Source organism: Aotus nancymaae, unplaced genomic scaffold (genome assembly GCF_030222135.1).
Source record: "Aotus nancymaae isolate 86718 unplaced genomic scaffold, 86718_ANA_hifiasm-v0.15.2.pri h1tg000032l_0, whole genome shotgun sequence".
Classification (NCBI taxonomy): Eukaryota; Metazoa; Chordata; class Mammalia; order Primates; family Aotidae; genus Aotus; species Aotus nancymaae.
Window position 1 is genome coordinate 4,408,427 of NW_026988445.1, and position 26,752 is coordinate 4,435,178.

General features: G+C 37.0%; 1 protein-coding gene and 1 long non-coding RNA gene across 2 annotated transcripts in view; one reads left to right on the forward strand and one right to left on the reverse strand.

Annotated features, from left to right (window-relative positions):
* USH2A (usherin) overlaps window positions 1-26,752 on the reverse strand; it is a 775,604-nt gene that overhangs the window by 424,677 nt on the left and 324,175 nt on the right. Inside the window, exons 24-30 of the mRNA XM_064383503.1 lie at window positions 24,899-25,000; window positions 22,841-23,020; window positions 21,631-21,761; window positions 17,335-17,608; window positions 11,912-12,115; window positions 11,705-11,785; window positions 8,923-9,114 (exon numbers count right to left, since the gene is read on the reverse strand). Coding sequence (XP_064239573.1) covers window positions 8,923-9,114; window positions 11,705-11,785; window positions 11,912-12,115; window positions 17,335-17,608; window positions 21,631-21,761; window positions 22,841-23,020; window positions 24,899-25,000 — 1,164 coding nt within the window. The remainder of the gene's footprint in view (window positions 1-8,922; window positions 9,115-11,704; window positions 11,786-11,911; window positions 12,116-17,334; window positions 17,609-21,630; window positions 21,762-22,840; window positions 23,021-24,898; window positions 25,001-26,752) is intronic.
* Window positions 11,290-25,095, forward strand: LOC105722261 (uncharacterized). Its single transcript, XR_001108530.3, has 3 exons — window positions 11,290-11,423; window positions 18,321-18,449; window positions 24,902-25,095. It is a non-coding gene; the product is annotated as an uncharacterized LOC105722261 (long non-coding RNA).

Below are 26,752 nucleotides of genomic sequence, written 5' to 3' on the forward strand. Positions count from 1 at the left end.
ATCCATTCATTCTTGAAATAATTTCAAATCAAATTGTAAAGTCAGTTTCTGAGCAGTCCTCAGTTAGAGGGAAAATGCCAGTCCTGTCTCTCTGGGCTGCAGCTTTGCATGTTAACAGGGCTGCAGGGAAAATCAGCAAAAGTTACCCAGAGTTAATTGGAACCCTTTCAACAAATCTAAAGATACATAGGAGTGATAACTGAAGGGCTTTCTACCCTGAGGCTCCGGCTGAGGAAATGAACCTTAAAGAACTCCTTACTCTGAACCTTGGCCTTGGGAGGGCACAGAATCTAGACCCTGTGGCCCAAAGGGGCCCATTTGCTCCTGAGTAGGGCTGTTAACCCTTGGACTCTCCATTGCAACTGGGATTTATCTCATTTAATCCTCTGGTAGCCAAATTCATGAATGGTAAATATTCTGTTTCACTATTCTATTTTTTCAGTTCTCTTAGTTGATATTCATTTTTAATAATTTTGCTTTTACCTTCTGCTTTTTGTAAGTCTGAGCATAAAATCCCACTTCCCAATAATTATTACACTTAATTTTTGTCATCCTATGATATTCTTTTGCTAATGTTTTCTATTTACTTTTAATAGCTTATTATTTTTTATACGCATTTAATTTTTTCTCTACTAACATTTTGGAGTTTCAATAGGGAAATGAAAGTTATAAGAATTTCTGGATAAAATTTAAATGTGATCACTGGTGACAAACTCCTCCTTTAAATAGAGTTTCCCAATGCTGGCTGTACAAGAGAATTACCTGAGATCCTTTAAAAATACAAATGCCCAGGTCATATTCCAGGCCGACTGAATCAGACTCTTTTCAGATGGGGCACACAGGCATCAGTATATTTTTTAAAGCTCCCCAGGTGACTCAGTATACATCTATAGTTGTGAACTATCATCTTGTAAGAATCCCAGTGAAATGACCAAAGGATACCAGGCAAAGACAATAGACTGTTAGAAGGAAACTCCTGGGCAAACCCAATCTTAAACTGGAAGCAAATGCCAGCAAGCTCTTAGCATTCCTACTCTACCAAACACTTGGAAGAAAGAAGCTGAAACTGTAGGGTGACTGTGAAGCTAATGCAAATTCACCCCACTGACCCTGTCATCATCTTAGCAGAAGGATTTTATTAACAGCAACTAGCTGCTTAGTAAGATGATTTGAAAACAATTTAATTTTCCCAAGCAAACACCCAGTCAGAAGATTATTTTAGAGGTGAGGCAACTGAAACTATGGAGTTGACTTTGGAGGAGAACATTTAGCTAATGGAAAAATTGTAACTCGAAAGAAGGATGAGAATATAGCCCTCAAATTACAGAAGATTGTCATATTCTGGGGAGGATGTAATTCAAGAAACCTGTAAAATTTAAAAATCATGAGTTGCATGCCATTTATAAGATCTAAAAGAACTTGGAATCCACTAAATAAGAGACAGAAGGTAAGCAGTAAACAACAGAGATGAAGACAACAGTTGAGAATATCAAGAGACAAACAGAAATCAAAGCAAGCTAGATGATGAAAAATGCAGATCATATCAAAGACTGAACTAGAAAGATTAAAAATCATCTTAGAAGTTTCGAAAAACAGAATCAACAGTGCAAATATCAGAAAATTGAAAGAAAAACAATTATACAGAGATTATAAAGACAACTATTAATCCGTTGAACACTCACTATATGCCTGTTTCTGAGCAAAATATTTACATAATTCATTTTAATCTTTATAGCAGTTCCATAACATAAATAAGATTTTCATCCCCAATTTATGAAGGAGGAAACTCCAATGTAAGGATATATTTTTAAATTTGTCTGAGGTCACACAGCTAAAAAGTGCCATAGGTGGAATTTGAACTTAGATTAATTTGATGCTACAAGCTGTATTCTGAACTACTAACATGAGGAAGACAATCTGGGAAGAAATATACGATACTGAAAACTGCTATTCTCACCAGAAGTAATGATCATAAACACAATGGCAAATTTTCCAAGCTGAAGAAAGACCCAAATCTGAAGAATAAAAGAGCTTATTATACAACTAAAAAAAATTAATAAAAAGAAACCAGCACATTTTCTGATAACATTTTTTAAACTTAATTGGTAAATAGCCCTATACTAACCAATAAAGCTAAATTTCCTTGTATATTATGTCAAAATTATTTTATTTAAATATGACTCTAACAATAAAAATTAACTTAAATATTAAAATCTCAACAGAAGTCACCTCAGAAATGCTAAACGAGGATTTTTTTTCAAAATCAGCAGCAAAACTGCTTATACAGGCTTCACCTATTTTTCTCTCTTTTGGTACTTTGGTTTCTCAACCAACTGGCAAAGCAGCTGCCATAAAGCAATCTCTACACCCCTAACATCTCCACCAAATCTAACTTGTTGCCTCTCTGCTTCCTCAACTCCTTCCATCTCACTTCCTAGTTTTCCTTTTGCTTACTGTGAAAGCCTCTGACTGATAATTATCCAAGCTGCCTTTGGTGACTCTCTATTCACATTCTTCCCTCATTATCCCGAGTCTGCACAATGAAAAGTCCACCTGGCAACACTGGAGTTCTTCTTAGTCTTTAAGATTACCTTCTACATCTATCCTTGACAACTCACTTTAGCATTGAGAGCAGCAAATTCCTTGAAGGAACAAAAATCAAAAAATTCATAGTCCACACTGGCAAGAAATGTAGTGGGGTAAAAAAAGCACTAAAAACAAGCAATAATAAAACTGGAAAGCATAAACCATGATGGCAGAAAGAAGACCAATTATATCAATTACTTAAAAAAATATGAATAAGTCCCCTACTTAAGCATAGAGAATTTCAAGTGAAAGATAAAACTAAAACTACAGAGATATATAGAAGTCCTCACTTCTATATATCATGTCATCAGTATTTTTTTTAATCTGTGACTTCTGAGTGAAATGATGTACAGCAAACCCAATTTTCCCATAGGCTAATTGATGTAAAAAAGGATTAAGATCTTATGGCATATTTCTGGTCACAAAGCATCACCAAACTTCTATAGACTACTAATATTAAACATTGAAATGAATGTGAGCTATCCATTTACAAAAGATTAATCAAAACGAGAAAATGATGTACTCAAATACGGTGAATCAGTGAGTGACAGTGGTCATAATGGTGCAAAACAAGCAATAAATGCTTGCCAAGTGAACATTGTAAGGAGCACCTCCTACCAGCACAGAGTTCAAACCTCAGCAATCACAGACAAGGCAGCTTGCTGAGCCCTGTGGTACTGCATTGTTTATTTCGTGCATCTGTATGATTATCATAGACTTTATGAATGTTTGCTTTACAGTGATTTCTATTTATTCATTCATTTATTCCAATCTGCTTATTCCAGTTCAGGGTTGTGGGTGGCTGAAGCCCATCCCGGCAGCTCAGGGCTCAAGGTAGGAACCAGCCCTGGACAGGCTGTCGTACCATTACAGGGCGCACTCACACACACTGGCACTTCACTCACTCTGGGGCCATGTAGACAGGCCAATTCATGTAATGGGCACAGCTTTGGGATGTGGGAGGAAACTGGAAAACCCACAAAGACATGGGGAAAATGTACAAATTCCACACAGACAGTGGCCCTTGCTGAGAATTTTTTTTTCTTTTTTCTTTTCTCATCAAACTTAAAAGAAAACAATGTTGAATGAAAGGACTTTCCAAGTTGTTGCCATGCAGTCGTGGGCTACATAAAGTTTTGGTCAACAACAGGCAACATATAGGATAGTGGTCCCATAAGATTACAATGGGTGCTTTTACTATACCTTTTCTGTTTTTTGATCTGCTTAGATACACAAATACCATTGAGTTACAGTTCCCTACGTTATTCAATAAAGTAACATGCTGCGTAGATTTGCAGCCCAGGAACAATAGGCTACAGCATCTAGCCTAGGTGTGGAGTAGGCTGTGCCCCCTTGGTTTATGTAAGTACACTAAACGATGTTTGCAAGGTAATGAAATCTCCTAATGACACATTTCTCAGAACATATCCATCCTTTAGCAATGCATGACTGTACCTAAAGTAATGAGACTTTGAAGGTTAAAACATTGTAATTGTAAAAGTAATAAAAATTTTTAAAAATACAAATAAAAAAATCTCAGAAATTGACAAAGCTGCACTCATAGTTAACAAAGTTAACTCTTTCCTTAGTTTTTGACAAATTCGATATATAAAAATAAATAACAATTGCTCAGTGGTTCTCTGATTTTCTTCTCCCTATACATCACTCCCATGTATGACATGCCTTTCGGTAGCACCCTGTACTACACTATCTTGGTTTATAATCTGTGGGATCCCTTCTTCAAGAAGGTATCCTTCAGAATCTTGGGAGAAGCTGGTATAGTTTGAAAAGCCTTTCTGCTCCCTGTTTCTGATTTGCTCTTACCCTAACCTTAGAATCACTATTTTGAGGAATATGCATTATATGGTATCAATATGTTATATCTAACATAAACAAATAATAATCAACCCTAAGTGGGGAATATACATTTTAAAAAAATCACCCATAGAATATTCAACATTTTAAGGACATTATATTAACTATGTAAAATATTTAAAAAAATCTGTACATAAAAATGCAAATCAAACTTTAAAAAAAAATGACAAAACTGGGGGAGTTGCATCGGATAAGACAAATGTGTATATTCTTCATATGCAGGGAAAAAGCTTTAATGAGAAAATGTGTATGATTCAACAGAAGTATTAACAATGTGGCTGGGTACAGTGGCTCATGCCTGTAATCCCAGCATTTCAGGAGGCCAAGACAGGTGGATCACCTCAGGTCAGGAGTTCCATACCAGCCTGGCCAACATGGTGAAACCCTATCTCTACTAAAAATACAAAAATTAGCCTGGCGTGGTGGTGCGCACCTGAAATCCCAGCTACTTAGAAGGCTGAGGAAGGAAAATCTCTTGAACTTGGGAGGCAGAGTTTGCGTTGACCTGAGATTGCACCACTGCACTCCGGCCTGGGTAACAGAGTGAGACCCTGTCTCAAAAAAATAAAATAAAATAATAAAAATAAAAATTAAAATTAAAAAAAAATGGACCTGCTTAGACACATCACAAAAGCAGCAGAAATGGCTAATAAACATTTAAAAATTAATCTCTCTAGTAATCACATAAATACAAATTAAAACATTCTGACACATTTTGCCTTTCAAATTTGCAAAGTTTTTTTTTTTAAAATCTGTAAAATTTGGTGTTGGCTAGATAAAATGAAATGCACGATCTCACATTCTGCTTGCTGGTGAAGGCGTAATTTGTACAGCCTTTTGGGCAGTATAAAAATCTCTATCCTTTTCTTGAGAAATTACCATACATTAAGCATAGTGTTACACACTTTACAGATACCCTATAGGTAACATTGATACAGTGCATTCCACATGTCAAGCACTATGCTGTGTACTTTACATATATATGAATTCGTTTAATCCCCACAGCTGCCCTGGGAGGCAGGTAGTTGTAGCTCATTCTTATTTACCTATAAGGAATCTGAAGCACACAGAGATTTATTGAATTGTCCAAGTTACACAGCTAAAAAGGGTTAGTGCTAGAATATCATATCACTTAACATTTTTAATATTCTTCTGAGGTAAATACTACTCTCCCATTTCATAGGTTAAGACTTATAGATCCAGAAGGATGTGGAACTTATCTAAGTCACAGGGAAGGTATATAGCAGAGATTTATAGCAATGTCTGACTTCAAAGTTCAAGACTATACAATGTCTTAAGAGCCTTTGATGCAGTTGTTCCATTTCTAGGGGTTTATTCTATCATCATTGTTAGGAATTCTCGTAAGGATTTACATACAAATTTCTTTAAATTGTATTAATTACAAAAGTAATTGTTGGAAACCCAGGAAGTAGGGGGACACTGAGACAAAATGTGATTGCACAAGAGACACTGTGGGGACATGGATGAAGCTGGAAACCATCGTTCTCAGCAAACTAACACAGAAACACAAAACCAAACACCACATGTACTCACTCATAAGTGGGAGTTGAACAATGAGAACACATGGACACAGGGAGGGGAACATCACACACCAGGGCCTTTTGGGGGTTGGGGGCTAGGGGTGGGATAACATTAGGAGAAATACCTAATGTAGATGATGGGTTGATGGGTGCAGCAAACCACCATGGCACGTGTATACCTATGTAACAAACCTGCACGTTCTGCACATGTATCCCAGAACTCAAAGTATAATAATAGGAAAAAGGAAAGATTTTTGAGGAGAGGTACATGATGTTGGATGATCTGTAGAACAGACTCACGGCCAGGGAGAAAAAAAATGCTATGAAAAAGATGAGAATAAGTATTACAGTTATCCAGGTAAGTTGTCCAGGCAAAAGATGGTAGTGGTTTGGGCTGGCCAGTAGATAAGAGAAGAAGTGGATGAATTTAACACGTATTTTGGAAAATAGAATGACAACTATGGATATGAGGTGTGAAGGACGTAGAAAGCCCAGAGTAACTCTCAAACTTGATTAACTGGGTGGCTGGAGGTATCTACTAATCATGAGAATGCAGAAGAAGCAAGAGTTCAGGTTTGGTAGGTGTAGAAGGGGAGAGACATCCAGCTGGAAATGGCACTGGAAACAGTCTATTGGACACAAATGTCTATTCAATGCAGACATTTGGATGTCTAGGTGGGATGTGCATTTAGGAGTCAACAGCAGCAGCAGCTACCAGGTTTTCGATGTTATGAGAATCAATAAAATTTCTGGAGCAAGCCAGAAAAAATGAAAGAGAGAGAGAGGAGGGCCCAGTTCTAAGTCCCGAGACTCTCCAATATGTCATCACACTTCAGAAGAAGAAGTGAGCAAAGGACAGTGAGAACAGGGTCCCTGGAGAACCAGGAGGTAAGCAGAACAGTCACAGAAGTGAAGAAATATTTCAAGAAATGATGAGAGAGTTACTGTGTAGAATGCTGAAGAGCGGTGAAGACAAGGAGTGTAAAGTGTTTTTTGCCTATGTAAACATGGCAGTTTTGGTGCTCTTCACAAAAGTAAAGTGCAGAAGCCAGATAAAGTGAAGACAAAATGTACATAGATACTTCATGCCAGACAATGGCCAAAAGGAGAGTGGGAGCCGTAGCTGGGAGTTTCGACAGAAAGAAGATTTTTGTGATTGGTTTGGGTTAGTGTGTTGGTTTTTAACAGTGGAGATAAAACTTGAATGACTCTCGGAAGAATCCACCCAACAGTGGTTTTCAAACTCTGGCATGCATCAGATGTAGCTGGGGGCTTGTTAAAACAAAGACTACCGAGCCACACTGCAGACTGTCTGATTTCGTGGGTGTGGGGTAGGCAGGAGAATGTGCATTAGTAAGTTCCCAAGTGAACCTAGTAATGCTTGTCCTTGGGCCATACTCTACTGCAGCAGAGAGAGGCGTTAAAAATATAAGTGAGAGGAAGATAAGCTATCAGTAACATCTCTGAAAAAACAGGAAGAATCAGGGTCCAAATTTGTGAAGATTTCTATTTTTGATAGGATAAGAAGCTTTGTAAAACAGAAAGAAAAAAAAAAGTGTGAAAATAAAAAATAATTATGAAAATAAAAAGATAGCATAGCACACACCTCCTATATGTCAAAATGGTTTTAAGTGTTTTAGCATGCGTTCACTCATCCAACCCCTAATAACAACTCCATCAGGCAGATAAATGCAATTAATATGTACATTTGGTAGTAAGAAAGTAACAGAAATCCTGTACAATAGATTGTTTTTTTCTCTGGTGTCTAATTTAATCTAAAATAGAACACTGTCAGCTGGGTAGGTTGAGAAAGGGAGATAATGTGTATAGTTTGGAAATATATAAAATATTTAATCAGGAGAATGGGGGAAGGAGCTTATTCTGGAAATATGGTAGGACTGGTGTCATTACTGAGTGCTCATTTGAAAGTGGAATTGAGCATTTTTAGTGATAAACTACTTGATATTTTCTAGCCCTTGTAGCTGCCCTGTGCAAACTGTGAAAGGCAAGCTGTGAGCTTAATCAGGTTGGGTTTTTATAAGGTGGAAAAATAGGAAAGAAGTGAAGGGTGTGAATTTGTTTTTCTTTTTCTAAAAGTTGGTAGTATATTTGGGCTGTGCATTTCAAGGAGTCTAAAGAGGAAGGTAAAGACTTGAGGGAATTGACCAACAGGATTTTGAGAAAATATTTAAGGCTTTCCCAACATCCATTCTGACTGTTCACATTGTAAGATTTTTTGATAGAGGAAAATGTTCTTTTCTATCAAATTTGACACATTTACTTTCTTTTTATCAAAGGCTTAAATTCAACTCTCCCTTTAAATGTGCTTTAACATTTCATGAAGCTGAAAAATGCTCTTACTACACATGCACAAATTTGAATGTGAGATGTGTTAATGGTGTGTATATTTCATTATAATCATTCTGCATGGCACACTACACTGTGAGAAATCGATTCACTGATTTGCCAGTCCAACTAACTGGGGTTCTAAGACTCTTCCACCTTGAGATAATTAGGTTTAATCAGCAATTTTACAATACATAATAGTGGTGTGAACTGGGGCTAGTCCCAAAAAGTAAATTTTTGCTTGGTGAAATAAGAATTTATACACGGGATTTCCAAAAGATGTCTACACGGTGTTAAAGGGCTATAGCCACCTATGATGTAATATTTGGGGAAAAGGTTGAATATCAACCTTAGAATGAAGATTATCCATGAGAGCCCATGCACATTGTAGAATTATCCTTTTTATCCTAGGTAGATACAGGCTCCCACTATATTAGATGGTGGTTGTTTTTAATCAGACAAAATATACGTATATTTAATACATTTTTCTAAAGAAGTTTGCAGAAGATTTTTATTTAAAATCCAAACAAAATGGAAGTTAATAAGATCTACTTCATTAAAGAATTGCCTTTACCTGTGAGGGTGCTTGTATTGACAAATTCAGCAGTGGCAGAGGGCATGCGGGGTGGACGGGTGTTGTCCTCACTGTAGGCTTTCAGAATGTACTTCTCAATTACACCTCTGACAACAGGTTCATCCCAGGTCACCTCAATGCTGTATCCATTTAAGCTGCGGATTCTTGAGGGAGTTGGCACACTTTGTGGAGCTGTGAAGGAATAAAAGAGAAAATAGGGAAAACGGCAGTTCTGAGAAGACTATCCCTCCTATTCTTCACTTTTAATGGCCACAGTAAATCAGACTCAACCATTAGCATAAATACAATTTATTAGAGTTGTAACTTTTCGGCATTGATTTAATATGACTGCACATCTTGAGCCATTCAGTTTAAGCGATATTTCAAAACCATCAAAACTCCATCGACATAACACTCTTTCAAGTCTAGTCCAGGTTTTCCAAAAACATTTAATGTACCAGACATGTTTAAACATCACTCATAAAGAAGGAGGTGGATAGTAGGCAGATAACAAGTTCAAGTAATATAATGATGTACCCGCTTTGAAGCAAGATAATTAGACTGTTATTATACATAGTGGTTTGACACTTTTATATCTTCGATGTATTAGCCAAAAAAGAAAAATCACAAATGTGATTGTGTTGTACTTGAATGCCTGGACCCATTTTCCAAATTCAATTGTTTTTCAAATTAATTTCAAAAAAGCAAAGTTCTATAAGATACGATATATGGAATATATTCTTAATTGCAGTTTTTTGGGGAGGAGGGGTGGGATAAAGGAGCTGGTGCCCTTGAGATTCTACAAAGTCATTTTCAAAGTCTTGTTCTGCAGAATATCTCAAAATAATAACACAAAATAAGAACGATTAAAAGAACTGCAAAACCTTAGTTACAAGTGGAGTCCCCTAATTTTAAGAATCTACAACCTTTAACTATTTATTAGACATTTCTACAGTTCTGATCAGTAAAAACTTCATCACAGTTGAGTGCAATGGGGACACGAAGAAAGAGCCCAAGGAACTCTGTGGCAGGATGATGGATGAGAGACCTGCTCTGGCTGCTCATGGACTCCTGAGCCCTGTCGATGGAGGATCACTTTGGTTTTTCCACATCAAATCTCCTCCTCTCCGACTTTACTGTTCAGCCCAATAAAATAGGACAGCTTTAAGGGAAACAAAGTGAACATAAAGGATAAGAGGAAGCACTGAGGGGGAGAACCACTGTCTGGTCAGTTAAACCGCCACGGGCACCTATAGAAAACACACAGGCCACACGATCGAGTTGCAAGACAGGGACAATGGGAGTGATGTTGATTTTATTAGTTCTGAAATCTGGTACAGGGCAAAGTACAGTACTGTCTAACAGATGGTCTTCTCATAAGGGACAGAGCAAAACTGACTAAAAAATAATTAAATAGTGCAATTATTCTCCAACCCTTGGGAGCATGTAGCTGCTCAGTGTTGTGGTCAGATTGTAGATATGAATTTATGGCACAGGACTGTGGTCATATCATTGCTATAAATTCAGAGCTCTGTTTGTGTACTTTCTCAGTAGTACTCAAAATGGGGACTATTAAGCTAAGTAAGCAATGTGCTTTCCAGACACATATTAATGTTGCTGAATTATACGCAAAGCAGGCTTTATAATATATTTGTTAATAAAGTAGAAAGGTATGAAACGGGAGCAGAGAACATGTCAGTAACAAGTGAGCATTTTATATTGGAGCTTTCTCTTAGCTCTGAAGTTCAAAAGGATTTTAAGAGATCCTTCAGATCACTGTCTTGCCTATAAATAGGTGATAATTTAAATCATCCTGAAAAAGTGTCAAGTTGTCCTCTTCTTGAAAATATGTAGGTAGAGAGTCTTGAAAATTACTCTTAGTTGCTAATTTCAGTAGTTACTTATATGTTAGATTAAGAAGATTCCTCAAAGGATGCCTGGGATAGTAACTCACTGTTGATTAAGTATAAGAGAATATCTTGGTGAAAATGCATCTTTAGACAAATTGTTACTTGCTGAAGAAACTTTCTTACAGAGATATAAGTGGCAATCATTTAGAGATGTGTTCAGTTTTCTGACAAATATTTGACCCAAAATGGTAGAATGCTATTGATTCACAAAACTCTTTGTGCTGAATGCCTTCCTGTGGTGGTATTATGGGAAAAGATTTTGTGGCCAAAGTACAAAACAAGTCAGTTGTCTGAAATTAGGTCTAATGTACACTGTCTCCTAGTTGGTCCTCTTCCAACTCAAAAAATATTAAACCCATCAGCAATTTCTCTCTTGGGAGAGTCATTCTAAGATTCTAATAGTCAACAACTGGGCAAACATCTGCAAACATGTCATAGACACACCTGATTCCAACCAGTTGGAGGTTTCAAATGTGCTTTCTACAAGAAAGTCAAGAGGGTGCCACCCCATCCAAGGATAATCCTAATCTCTGACCTCGGTTTCTTGGGATCTACACCATCTGTAAAGGTTCCCATCCTTAGACATATTGGGTAGGTGGGACTATTACATCCTTAAGAAAACCTAAACTTTCCTTTCTTCTGCATCCTAAGAGGAAAGGATCAAGCCTGGGAAATATTTAGTGAATTCTTGACAAATCAAAAGCACTTAGCTACTAAGCATTTTAGCCATTGACAGACGTATTTTCAAACCAAGGCATGCTCTGTCAGAAGACTACAAAAATATTACCACTTTAGGGTCACTGTCCTTCTTTTTGTTTACATGAACAAACACATGCATGTGTGTGTGCACATATGCATCTGAAGGTAAGTACCTGCTCCTGTTGTACGTCCTCGACTCCAGTCACTATATACTGAACCTCCTTCATGCGAGGCTGTCACCCGATACAGGTACTCTTAAATGGAAAGAAGCAGCAGCAAGATTAAAATAATACTCATATAGACCAATGGGAGGCTGGGAGGGAGGGAAAGGGGATGAATAGGAGACATGTAGCATTTAATTTAGAAGACCTCCACATTACCTGTAAAAGGCTGGAGACCACCCTCATAAACACTCTGCTGTTTTCCCTGGTAAACCAGGATGGAGTCATTTCCCCTGCAGTTAACAGCACTGTCAGTTGATAGGCATCCATCCAGATTGACTCTGACAGCACCGCTGGACACAGATGCCAAGTTAACGACAGCACCCCGTGTAAATTTAACATCCTTCATGCAACCACCGAAACCTAGCAAATAGTAAGGGATTAGTATCACATAAAGGGCTTGAGTCATTAATTACCAATCATTTTTGTCCTCTGCAGTACTACAGTTTGAGGAAGGGCGGGGGGTTAGATACAATTACTAGACTTTCAAGTCTTGTTTGGGAAACCTTTTATGCCTCCCACTTTGTAATCAAACTAATTTGTTGCAAAGAAATATAGTTCTGTTATTTGGAAAACACATTTGTGGATAATTATAATTTAAGTTTTGGTACTGAAATAGCATTTATTTTACCTCTTTAGGTCCACATTTTCTAAATTCTTTTTCTTCCCATAAAATAAAATTTAGGCAACTTTGTATTACGGTAGGGAGATGGCCCCATGTCTCTTAATTCCAAAACATTAAGTTACTACATAAGTCAGTATTAAGTGCCAAAAAATAATATTTGAATTAGCATGATTATTCAATAAGCTCACTGGGAAAAAATACACTCTGAGAATTTTATGCAGAATAGCAGGAGAGAGAATATAATTTCAAAATATATTAGAATCCTGAAATATTGCCATGAATTGCATAATAATCACTTCAGAGGTATAGAATTTAGCCCGAGTTACATCGGCCTATGGAAGAGCTGTCACAGTGCTCTATCATTTTTCACAGAGTTCCATAATCTTGAATATACAAAAGAGTTACCAGTTTTACATCCCCATTAGCATGACAGGGGCCAGCCTTCAGTGTTGGCAATAGCAACACCATGAGATTTCATGAATGTGTGTTCTACACAGGTGACTTTAGCACACCCACTGTGCGGTGCCATTCTCTGAAGTTTAAGAGAATGTGGATGAAATGAATTTAGAGTATTTGCCACTTTTTTGTTAGACAGCAAACAAAAAGTCATCCAGTCAGCCAGGGAATACAGTGGCTTTGAATTACATGCTATTTTGTGAAAACAGAGAGCTCAGTGAAGTCTGGCAGTACTCTGTGCAGAAAACTGCATGAAATTGGGACACACAGGACTGAGTTTGAGATGCTGTAGTGTGCATGTTCTCTCTCTCTCTGAACAAAACACTGTCAAGTTTGAAAGACCTCAAACACATGATCAGCTCTTTTCAAGATTAAAGCACAGCAACAGGAAATGGAAATAAAATATAATGCAATGCATAACAGTGAACTAAGTTAATAGTAACAACGACCATATTGTTCTCCTCAGCATTTATATGATGCCTTATTATGCCTTCTGACACATTAAGTTGCAGCCTATTTCCTTTTAAATGTGTTTTGCTATTATCCACATTTTTTAGTCCCAACTGATCAATACTGAAAGTCTATCTTAAACACACAGTATACACTCAATAAGTGGGGTGAATTGAATTGAAAGCAATGAAGCTCAATATAAAATCATTTGCTGGAAAATACAGGAGCTGAGAATTTTAATTTCTTTACCAGCAGTGATTTTCTGATGGCACATAGCTGCATTATCTAAATTCTCTGTGCCCTAACTTCCCTACCAACAAACTGAGAACAGTGGAAGGGCAGGTTGGCAAACATGTTAAGTGCTGTTATAAGAAATGCCACATTATTTTTTGAAGGGTACATAGTTTTAGTTTTGCAGGATGAAAAGACTTCTTCAGAGGGATGATGGTGATGTCTGCAAAACAATGTGAACGTACCTAATGCCACTAAACTGTCATTTAAAACTGGCTACAATGGTAAATTTTATGTTAAATATATTTTACCATAATGTTTTAAAAATTAAAAATTTAGGCCTGGCGTGGTGGCTCACGCCTGTAATCTCAGCACTTTGGGAGGCTGAGGTAGGTGGATCATGAGGTCAACAGATCGAGATCATCCTGGCCAATATAGTGAAACCCTGTCTCTACTAAAATAATACAAAAATTAGCTGGGCGTGGTGACTTGCACCTGTAATCCCAGCTACTCAGGAAGCGAGTCAGAAGAATTGCTTGAACCCAGGAGGTAGAGGTTGCCGTGAGCCAAGATCACACCACTGAACTCCAGCCTGGTGACAGAGCAAGACTCCATCTCAAAGAAAAAAAAAATTAAAATTTAACAAAAAAGTGATAAAAATTCATTCACAAGATGAAAATTTCAATTTGAGAGAGCCCAGGGAGATAGGTCTCCCTTCATTAGGGAGATGAAGAAAAAGGCCCAGAGAGTTATCAAATGAAGTTTGTAAGCACTAATCCTCTTGAGGAAATGGTCCTCTGGCCTCAGGCCTTGGAGACAAAGCCACTGAGCTCTAGTGCAGGGTCCTTACAGTGTTTTCCTTTCAGTGGCAATCAGAGAGTTCAGTTAAGTTTGTCCCATGCTTTTAACTCTGTACCACTAGAAATGCTCCCCAGCCACGTAAAACATTTGAATGGCATGTGAGGACAACAAGAACAGAAAGGGCATGTTTGTGAGAGGAGTGGAAATGCTTTCTTTTCTTACTCCCCTACCCTTGTGAGAATCCAAAAAAATCCCCATCCACACCATCACCCTTGGGCCTCTAAATGCCTAAAAGGTGGCCCAGAGCTCTAGGGTGATAAATCAGTAAAACATTAGCCCTTCTTCTAGGGAAGGCATTACTGCTGCAGGGCTCTGGCTTGGCAAGGCCAGCCGGATTTCAGCCACGCCCCCCCTCCCCCACCACCCCCACCCCACCTCCAGTTTCTCCCTCTCCAAGAAGGGGTTTGGGCAGAGCATCGTCTGTGAAACCACATGCCAGACCCAGTCACGTCCAATCTAGATGTAAGTGATACCCTCAGTGATCATTCTAAGAAGATAAACACCCATCATCTGAGCTGGCATATTTTCAGCAAATTACATTGCCCACCATTTCCAAAACAAAAAAGAAAATTAGTCTTGTATCTGATTCGGAGGAAGATTATAATGTTAGTGGATAAAAAAAATAGCACTACTATGACCACAGAATAGAGCTTCTGATGAAAAAAAAAGGTGCTAATTAAGAAGCACAGAAAAGGAACAAGGTTTTTAAGACAACTGATAGTGGGTTGAAAGAAATACATTAAGTGAACATGATTTGTTTTAATTGCAATTGACTACATGCATGCTGCACCTCTGTATTGTGACTAGTCTTCCTGATCACTGTATAAAACATGCAGTTATTTCTATAGATCAGTGTCTCTTAAAGCATCGGAGTCAGAATCTTAGGGGACAGGGGTCCCTAACATCTGTATTTTTAATAACCATTCCAGGTGATGGCAATATGTCTTCAATTGTAATAATAATAGCTAATTTTGACTTCTATGTTTCAGCTACCATACATCAATATTTTTTCAGTGTTTTGAGAACCACTGATATGGATGATACTGCAATAATAAAAATTTAATATTACCCATAAATAAAATAGCTTCCAGTATCACATATTTGTCATAGTGTAGGTAGAATTATTCCCTTTGCGTCTATGGTGATGTTTTAAGCTTCTGTTATTATCTTACAATTTCAGTTTTAGCTGTGTCTTTAGGACCATCAGTAGCAATGGATTTAGGTGTCATTCAAAGCACAAGGCTGTATGTGCAGGGTTTTTGTTTCTTGTTTATATTTTTTCCCTCCAGAAGCAAACAGGATTAAGTAATCTCACTCATACAAAGGGTTTTCAAGTTCTTTCTAACCTCAGAAACCTGAAAACCTAGAGAAGCTCTTACACGAATGTAATATTTTTAGCTGCTGTTACATCTTAAGTGCCTTGAAAATGTCACTACTGTCTTACACCCCAGTTATTCATTAACTCCTTACTACTACCCTTCTAAAAGTCTCCTAAGAGCTTGCCATATATTTTCTATTCAAAGGCATTTAAATCTTTATGTACTTACCAAATAGGCAAAGACTGCTTCATGAAAATTTTAACCATTCAGGGTACATAGATTTTGAAATACGTAAAGGACCTTTTCCACACACGGGAGCACGCTTCGTCACATGCTGGAAGTTACTGTGCTTTCCCCGCTTTACAAAGGAGCATTGGCTAACGCCCATAAAAGAGAGTATTGATTGTAATAAGGAGAGTTGACTTTATACCAGGCTGCCTAAGAGAGACTTTGTGTCTTGCTATCTGCTTACTAGCCATGTGATCTTGGGAAAATTACCTTCCTCTCTGTTCTTCAGTTTCCTCATCTGTAATGAGGATATAAATAACAATGCCTAACACACCTGTTATGAATAGCTGACTCACTTATTCTCATGTAAGCTCTCAGAACCATGCCTGCCACAAGAAATGATACACAGATATTGTTAGCCTTTTCAAATTAATTATTTCTCTAATTACATTCAAACTTCTATGAGTTACCTTCTTAACTAAGTTATAAGTAAGGCACTTTTCCTTTTTCTTACGGTTATTAATAACTGACAATATATAAATTTTCACAAGTATGTTTGGAAGTCAACCAAATACACCCCACATTCTTTTTTCCACATGAAAGCTCTACTGAAAACTAGGGAGACAATTAGCATGTATGTCAAAGGGAAAAAAAAGCAATGAATTGCACCGATATTTTTTCTTAGTTGTGCATACCAAATTAACTTATTTTTTCATCTGTAAATACAAATAATGATCAGTATCTAGAAGAACCAGAACCACATGTGTTTTCTAGAAAAATATATGAGGAAATACATTTATATGCATTATATATAATGATATGTCATATATAATTATGTACATATACACATATATCTCATATATAATTACATATCTCATATATAATTGCATTATATATTTAACATGCATTATATATAGTATAATATGTATATTACATAATGCATATTTTTATATGCAACTATATGTGATTATGTATAATTACATATATGTTAATTACTAATTTTTCCATATAAATATATATTAGGGAAGCACCTCAGGTACCTTATTTATAATCAATCAACATATTTATTTTAATACTTCTTCACTAAATAGTAATTAATACATAATTATATATCACATACATAATTATATGTCACATTAATAATAGTTAATATATATTAATTACTATTTACTCAGGACATACTGAAATAAATATGTTGATTATAAATGATGGCATATTGTTAAGGGTAACACACAAAACCATTTGAAAAATATGTCGTCATTAGTTTTTAGGGTTTAAATTTCTCCAGAAAAAGGGGTGCTGTTGGGTGCTTTTAGCCAGAGTCTATTGCTATTTTCTTGAAACACAGAACCACCAAAACCTGTTAGCACCAGGGCTGTATGGATTTGCGAATTCCTCCAGATGGAGTTTACCTTGTTCCAAACACAAATGTTGGTAAGAGGTGAGCAGCTCCTGTGGGATTCCTCCCACGTAAACTGGTGAATTCACCACCAGTGGCTGGGCTCCAGACTCTGACGCATGCTTCATCAGTCCATTCATACTTGCTGATATGAACGAGCCTTCCTTTTTAATATTGACTTTATTCCACTTTCCATCACAATAGGATAGTCCCAGTAATAGGTCCACTTGTGTAAAGGCAAGACTGGTATTTAACCGGAACCTCAAGATTCCACTTTTCAGTTCCAACTGTATTTTATATTAAAAAAGAAAGTAGGTATATAAAAAGGCTGCAGAAGGGCAGTTTGGGAGAGAGCACAAGGTCAATTTCTTGAAGAAAAGCAAGACATTTTCCTGAAAGCACTCTATAGAAATGTTCCACTTTATCCTAAGCTTCTGCTTGGGAACATAGGAAATACTTTTCAAGCTTGTAGTTGACATGAAGAATGTTGTATTGAGTCAAACAAATTCACACCTAGTAATGATTATACGATGTGATGCAATGTTATGTAGACCTAAGGTTTATTTTTGGTGCAACATAGTTAAAAGATTAAACCTCACCATAAGTGACTGAATGACTGAAGAGGACAGAACAGTCTGAACTGTGACTCCTTTTGAATTTTTAGAAAATGAGAAAATACTACTCCATATATCAATTTAATTTGGGGGAAAATATGACAAGACAATAAGAAAATGAAATGTCAAGCTTGATTAAGCTTATTTTAACTGGCTAGTGAACTCAATTTCAAATTTGTAAGACATATTTTGATTCATTATTTCAGTTTTATTCTAAATCTCTAACTAACATAATTTCTTCTATGTGTATTCTATTAGATTACTGTCACATTTTCTAATGTGAACATATTTCTCCCAAATTTTCATGGTAAAACATAAGTTCATACATTTTCCTTCAAAATGTCTCATCATCACTATTTTACCTAATATATTTTTACTTTGTGAGAAACCATATCAGTGACCATAGGATATCTAAAATCTTGAGATCAGCTGTGTCAAGTAAAACAAATTATATCATACCAGGTACAAATTATGAATTTTTCCATAAAAGTATCACCTTCAGGAAGGATCTCAGGTAAGCACTTGTTCATTTGCCTATCCGTTTATTCAATAAATATCAAGTCTCTTACCATGTGCCCTATGCCTGCTGCTCTAAGATAAACACTGCTCCTAAGAGTCATACTGTCTAGCAGCAGAGGCAAACATGTGGGGCAATACTACAACCAAGACAGGAAAGGGGCAAAATGAAAGCCTTTTGCTCCCTGAAAGTTGGGAAAGGTTTAAAGTAAGGTTGCGGAAAGTATTTAAGATTCTTGGAGGGTCATCCAAGGAGAGAGACTAATATGCAAGAAATGAGAACTAATTAGGTTTAGAGAAAGGCACCAAGTTAGGTAAGAAAAAGGGAGATGGGAGGTGGGAAGTGAGGTAGTGTCTTGCCAGCTATGTAGAAGGCAGATTTTAAAGGCCTTTCAGTGATAGGAGAGTCTCATGTGGAAAGAATGTTTGCTGTCTGTCTGACATCAAAACCCATATTCTTTCCACTATTACCTTGCACTAAAAGTTTACCCTACCAGACATAAGAAGTACATACTGAAAACAAAATCTCGACTAGAATTCAGGAAATGCACTAGGAAATCCCTGGTAAAAAGGTAAATGTGTTAGATGAATGAAAAAGAAGTTAAGAACACCCCTAATCTTTTTTGGGTAACTAGGAGGGTGTTTTGCCATCATCATGATATGAAAAGCATTTAAAGAAAGGCTGAGTGTTGTTGTTGACAAGGAGGAGGGGTGAGTTTATTTTAGATACGTTGAGTTTGAAATGCCTATAAAACATCCAGATGACACTCTTTTTGATGAAGTCAAACATAAATATACTCAGTTTGGTTATGGCCCAGTAAAATGGAGAAAATACATGACAAAATAAGATTATCCAGTGAGTATAAAAAGACTGAGAGAAAAGGGAAAAGAATAGCATCCTCAGCAAGACCAATGTTTTAAGGGGACAGCATAATAGAAATAGTTCTTTTAAGTGACAATGATCTCCTTAAGGAAGCTAAGAGCACTTAAGGAAATCAGGAGAAACTAGTATGTTGGAAAATCAGTAGGGAAGAATAAGAAAGAACAGAGAATGACAGAAAAAGAACAAATAAGACAAGAAAAAAAATTATTGGACTAGGAAATGTAGGGGTCACTGACTACTTTAGAAAAGTGATTTTGTAGGAGGGTGCGGTAGTGGCAGGAACCTAATGGACATTTGTTTTAGGGACCGAAGTGAGATGAAAAAGTGGCAATAACAAAACTAACCACCTTCAATGCACTTGACCATGAAGGTAAGGAAAAGTACAGTGGAGGAGCCTTCACAGGCAAAAGAAAAATACTAAGAGGCCAGGTGAGGTGCCTCATGCCTGTAATCCCAGCACTTTGGGAAGCCTAGGTGGGTGGATCACAAGGTCAGCAGATCTAGACCATCCTGGCTAACATGTGAAACCCCATCTCTACTAAAAATACAAAAAATTAGCTGGAAGTGGTGGCACATGCAGAGGTGCCATCACAGGTCACTGCAGCCTTGGACTCCCTGGCTTCAGCAATCCTCCTGCCTCAGCCTCCCAAGTAGCTGGAACTAGCCACAGTGCCTGGCTATTTTTTTATTTTTATTTTTGTAGAGAGAGGGTTTCACTATGTTGCCCAGGCTTGTCTCAAACTACTGGCCTCAAGCTATCCTATAATCCCAGGCCTCCTGTAATCCAAGGCCTCTAAAAATGCTGGGATTACAGGAGCGAGCCACTGCACCCAGCCTTAATTTTTCTATTTTTTTATTATTATTTAATACAGTAATAAAGCAATGAATGGAGGAAAGTGGAGAGTGGAAGGGTGGCATAGCAGTGTAGACCTCCAGTGCAGGCATTTGGTCCTCAAGAGGAGGAGCCAAATGGTAAACATCTTTGTATCCTCCACAGTGTATGCAAATGTAGATGACTCAACAATGCTCAGTGAAGGTTACCACAGCATAGCTCATTCACATGTTCACTCATTCATTCATTCACCAATATTGATTAACATAATAATTGATAAGGCTTAGGCACTGAGGATACAATTATAAAGAAGAGAACCAAGGTCCTTGGATTCATAGAGATTACATTTCAGAGAAAGAAACCAACAATTCCCAAGATGACAGATAAATATTTAAAGCAGCAGAAATTTTAATAAATACTATGAAGGGATAAATTTCCATTTCCCTTTTTAGCAATGTTGGCATTTTATGTACCAGGAATGTAAAAGTCATTGCATTGAACGTATCTTGGAATCTTAAAATCACCAAGACTTGGATTTAATTGTCTATTTGCCTAGAAATCAAGAATCTAAGGGTAAGATTTTCATATTTTTCTCCTGTTTCTATGCTAGTTATTTAAAATAACTTTTTAAGAATTAACATTTTTATAACATATTTAACAGTAGTATCAGACTAATGATTAAAGACAAGTAAAAGCAGTTACAGTTGCCCATTGTATTTAGATAAATGTATAAAAATGTTTATAGCCGTCTTATTTATTGTAGTAAAAATGGGAACAACGAATACATCGATAAGAGAAGAAATATGCTACACATCCATGAAAATGTATACCTATGGGGACACATAAATGACTCAGAAACAATGTTGAATGTGAAATATAGAGTATAAAACCAATTTTATAAATTTCAAAAGCAAGAACTTTTAGGCATTCATATACGTGTTCAAACTATAAAATGCCTGTGAATAATAAATACAAAATTCTGATTACATATTACATCTGAAAGGAGATGGAAACAGGATAGGAAAGACTTTATAGAGAGACAAAAAATGGTAATATTTTAGTTATCAGGTGTGGTGGTAGGTTCAGGAGTGTTCACTATATTATCATACTTGACTATATGCCATATGAAAAATATATAATATATATATTTTTGAAACTCATATCAAAAGATAATGAGGGAAAAGGTGTTTTTCATAAGATACTAAACTGGATTTTCTTAATTCGTTTTATCTAGTCTGTTTTCTTAAAATTATAATTTTTACAGTTGTCATTTTAAAAAATTTCTAGGATTATAAAATAAAATATGTTTCACAGGCCTTCAAAACTAAAAATGACTTTGGGAAAAAAATGAAAACAAATGTGAATTTGTAAAGGAACCCCAATTGAGTGTAATGCCAACACATGGTTTATTTTAAAGTTGAGTCTGATATTTTAAAGTAATTTTAATCAAATTAATTCACTCACAGCAAGAAAATCAGGTCCATCTTTGTTGTAAATGAAAAGAAGCAATCCATGTAATTGGTCAGTTCTGAACTTCAAGGAAATCTCAAAGTTCATTCCACCATGAAACACATATGGATGAAGTTCCAGGAACCCTTTAAAGATAAAAATATGTATATATTAGCATGTGTAATACAATATTACCCACTTGTAAGGGTGCTGTGAAACTTTTGGACACATTCTGCCATTGAGTATATCTCACAAAAGAAGATGCAAATCAATGTTAAGAAATCCCTTTTGTAATTGTACAGAAGTGGCAGAAAGACCTTGATACATTAACACTTTTTAAGAGGAAGAAATCTGCTCTCTAAATCATGTATTGTCTGTACTATGTAAGATTATTACTGTTTCAAATAAATATTAACAATAAATAGTTTGCATTGACTGAAAGAAACTCAGAATGACGTTGATGAAAGCAGAACAATAAAAAGGTGGGCAGATTATATTATTAATGTCATATGCCTTTCTGTACTGAAGGCAGTTTAAGCAATGTAATAACCAACCAACTTAGCTATAAACGTAGAAGGTGGAGATGGGCTTTTATTTGAAGAACAAGCCGCCATTATTCCTCTCCCCTCGCCGCTGGTGGAAGTCTCTGCTCTGGCCAGGCAGACTCAGTGTGTGTGAGTCAGGGGTAAACTACAGACACTTACACCTCCCCTTTTACTGTAACCTTTTGAGCAGTGGCAGGGATGGTGGTTCTAGTCGCCAGCTCTCTCTCAATGGCCTATTTACCTCATTACCTAGCCGAAAATTAACTCTTAAAAACATTGTTCTTCTATATAATGAGATCAATAAGTATTTGTGGATTCACCTAATAAACAAAACTCCTTTGAATCATCTTTCTAAGTGCATTCTAAGTACACATCTCTAACTGCATTCTAATTTCCAAACAACTGACTTGCAAATGGACATTGGTGAAGCTAACATATGTAAATCAAGAATTGCATGGGCTGCCAGAAATATTATACATGGATATATACTTACGAGTCTTATAATTTATATTGCATATTCAGACGTTGAGAATAAATTTCTGTGCACCATTGGAATAACTAGGTATTTCTGGGATACTAGGTTTGTATGAGGTCAAGTTAATCAAACAGGAGAGATTAAATTATACCAAGGATAGAACACAGATTCTAAGGGAACATGCATGTCTCTTCTAGAGCATTACCTGCTCCTAGGAACTGAGCTCCCTCATTTAATGAAGCAGGGCATCCCTCCCAGCTGTTATACACGTTGATTTGTTCTTCAGAACTCTGCCAGTCCAGAGGCTCCCAAATAGCTGATGGATTGTAATTCTTCATAAAATGTACATCCTTGAGACAGCCCACAAAACTCTTTTGGATTATCTCTGCAGGAGTTTATAGATATCAAGAAATATGTATTTTGAAAAATTATTCTCAAGCAATTAATTTTATGTGCCATTAAAATCAAAGAAATAGGCACTAGCTCTCACTACCTATTTACTGCAAGCCTCTGAATGATTCATGTAAACACCACACGATCAGCTATAGTAAATGACAGCAGTTACAATGTTTAGCACTGGTTCAAATCCATCATATCTACAGAAACAGATGTTTATGCAGAAACCTTGGTTTTGCAGTAGCAAGAATATTGCCTTTTCAACTAACCCGGAAAATTCATCTGCCACTGGCCTCCAAAAGAAAGTACTATACCTTTAAAAGTCAGGTTTGAAGGGAGTGTTTCTATTAATACATAGTTTACAGTTTCGATTCCTCATCTATGAACGAGTACGTTACCAAAGTAAATGGATAATTTGGTTTCTTGATTTTGGAAATGTATATAGTGTTGATCTTGAATGTGGAACTCTCCAGGCCAGGTAGATGTGGGGTTTATAAATAAAACGAATAGGGTGATAACAGAAGGTTGAGAGAGAAAATGTGCAAATGAGAGAATTAGAGAAAAAGCAAGAAAAAAATCAAAAGGAATGGAGGGTCCACTCAGGTTGAATTTCACACACCCACCTCCTCTCCTATGGGGGCAAAGCTTAGTTTTCAGCTTTGAGTTTATGAGAGTTTTTTTAAGGCCAATTTACATACACAAAATAAAACTGTTTATTCATAATGCAGATGTGTCCTCTGCAGGAAAAGTACTTAGTGTCAGGGTATTCTCTCCTTCTAGTACCTGAAAATATTTCCCAGAAGGGCAAAAACTTAAAAGAAAGGGTGTGGGTGTGTGTGTGTCTGTGTGTGGGGTATGGGGTGTGTGTGTGTGTGTGTGTGTGTGTGTGTGTGTGTGTTTTAGAGGGATTTCTCTATCAGCCTCAAGTAGTTGAATGGAAACCCTCTCTAATCTAGAGACATTTCCGAGGAGGTAACTATAATCAGCCTTGAGGATTCAATGATATCCCTCTCCTAAATTTGTTGAACACTTTCTATTCCTTTTGATCTTCATCAGGATTCCCTGAAGACTACAACCCATGAACAAATTATACTTATCTGGGTCCTAGCTTATTTGTAATATTTATGTAGTTATATTTTAACTTCCTGGGAGATACTTGGGAGGCACCCTGTGATTCTTAATGAGGACTTGGGAAACAATCCTAGAATTATTAGCATTGCCTTTGAATGGTGATTTTTTTTTCTACCTAAGGTTAATTCCATTCATGTTCGTTTTAATTAGTTTCATTTTAGAATATGTTCTTGTGCTCTTGTTCTAAAAATATGAGAATCACTTTGTCTATAGCTCAATTATAGCTCTTACTGCATTAGGTTGGAATTATCTGTTTATACACCTGTGACCTCTATTGTGATAAAGACCACATTTAATTCATCTATGAATATCTAGGGATTGGTTTAGTGACTATCACAGAATATTCAGGGAATGTTCTTCACCCTATTTAGACTATAAATCAAGGTTGTAATTTTCCATTTCCGTGTTGTTTCACATTCAATTTAAAATCTTAGAAAAACCTATGCATAAGTCCTAAAATAACATACCTTTGACTGCAATTATTATAATTCATTTCAACAAAAGTTTTAATGAATTCCTTTTATATATCAAGAACTGGGTACTAATAATAAAAACACAAGTCATATGGAATACATGGTTCCTTTAAAAAGAGGAGACCGAAAGGAAATTCTTGGCACGTTGATATAGAAAATATAGCATGAGGTAGAACGTAACACTTATTCTTACTTTAAAATAATGTAAACTGATCCCATTCTAAGTTTGGATGACAACATATAATATTCCTTACTAAACTTACCAGAATCCTTCCTAAGGATGGTGTAACTTCGCGGCAGCCCTCCCAGAAACACTCCTGTGTTATCGCCAATAACAGTACTACCATTCAGCATGGCAGAGGAACCTGGAGAAAAGGAGATGAAATATACCTTCACCAGGATACATCATTTGTACTAACTCAGCAAATAATAAAATTCTTCAGCAGCCTTCGGGATACCATTCTCTTGGTTCTCGTCTCTCCTCATTGCCTGTTCATTATTGTTCTTCACTGGTTCTTCCTCAGCATCCCAGCATCATGATGTCGGAATGATCCAAACCACCTCCCTCTCAGACCTCTTCCTTTCTCTACTCATACGGACCCCCTAAGTACTCTAGAGGGATGAATAGTGCATTGGGTTCCAATACAAACTACCAGGGCCAGAGGCCACGGGGAGCCTGGGTCTCTGACTGTGTGGCATAACAGGAAATCCCTGTTCCTATTTTGAATGCCCACCTTCTTTGAGACGAGGGACAAAGTTATTTGTGTTTGTTTTTCTAGACCCCAATCCACTCCAATGAGCCCTACTTATACTGGCTTGCAGTATCATCCTTTGCTGGCAGCTCCAACTTAGGAACTCAGGCTTGTTTCTTGAGCACCCTGCCTGCTATCTCCCCATGGATGTCTCAGAAATCTCAGCCTTAACATGTTCACAGCTGAACTTTGAACGTCTCTCTCCAAACCTGCTTCTCCCACGTGGTATACTCTCTGGTTTTGGCAGCTACATTCTTCCAGTTGCCTGAGACCCAAACCTGACAGGCTTGCTCTACATTAGGGGCCGGCAAACTCTGTCAAAGGCCAGATAGTGTCTTTGTAGACTATTCAGACTCAAGCAGCCATAGATAATACATCAATGAATGGGTGTAGCTATGCTCCAACAAACTTTATAAAAACAGGCGTGAGCTAGATTTAGCCCATGGGTGATAGTTTATCAGCCCCTGTTTTACCTCAATCTCATCATCAAATCCTGTTAATTTGACACTCACAATATAACCAGAATCTGAACACTTCCTATTATATCCACAATTACCTCTCTGGTTCAGGTCTCCATGACTTCTTATCTGAATTCTTACAGAGGTATTGCAGAAGCCTGTTAACTGATCTCATGTTTTTACCCTCATTCCCCTTAAGATTTATTCTCAAGAGAGCAACCAGTGTGATCCTTTTAAAGAAAGCAGTCATATCATGTCATTCCTCCCTCAAAATCCTCCAACAATTTCCTTCTTTCTAAGTAAAAGCCCACAAAGTCCCCTATAACCCGATCCCTAATATCTTTTGTGACCTTCTGTCCTATCATTAGCCCTTTCACACCCTCTTTCCCACACTGGCCATCTTGTTGGTCCTTGACGTGCCACATATAGTGTGTTCCCACCTCAGGGCCCTGACACTTGCTGTCCTCTCAACCCAAAGCATCCTCTTCCTGGATATTTGCAAGGTTTGCTCATTCATCCCTTAAGGTCTGTGCTCAAATGTCACCTCATCAGAGAGACCTTCCTTAACAATCCTCTATAACACTGTAACACACTCAACACGCACGCGCACACACACACACACACAAACTTTCCTTCTCATCTTGCTTTTTTATTCTCAGAATTGACCACCACTTGATATTTGCTTAAATTTATTGATTCTGTATTTTGCCACCCCATTCCTCCCCCAAAATGTAAGTTCTACAGTGTTCTCTTTGCTCCTTGTATCTTAGTGCCTAGCACAATACCTGGAACATAACAGATACTGATTAAAATTATATATTTCCTGAATGATTTAATAAAAGCCTGCAGCATCATATAGGTACAGTGACCATGTTTAATTACATAAAGGTGGAAGATAGGGTAGGCT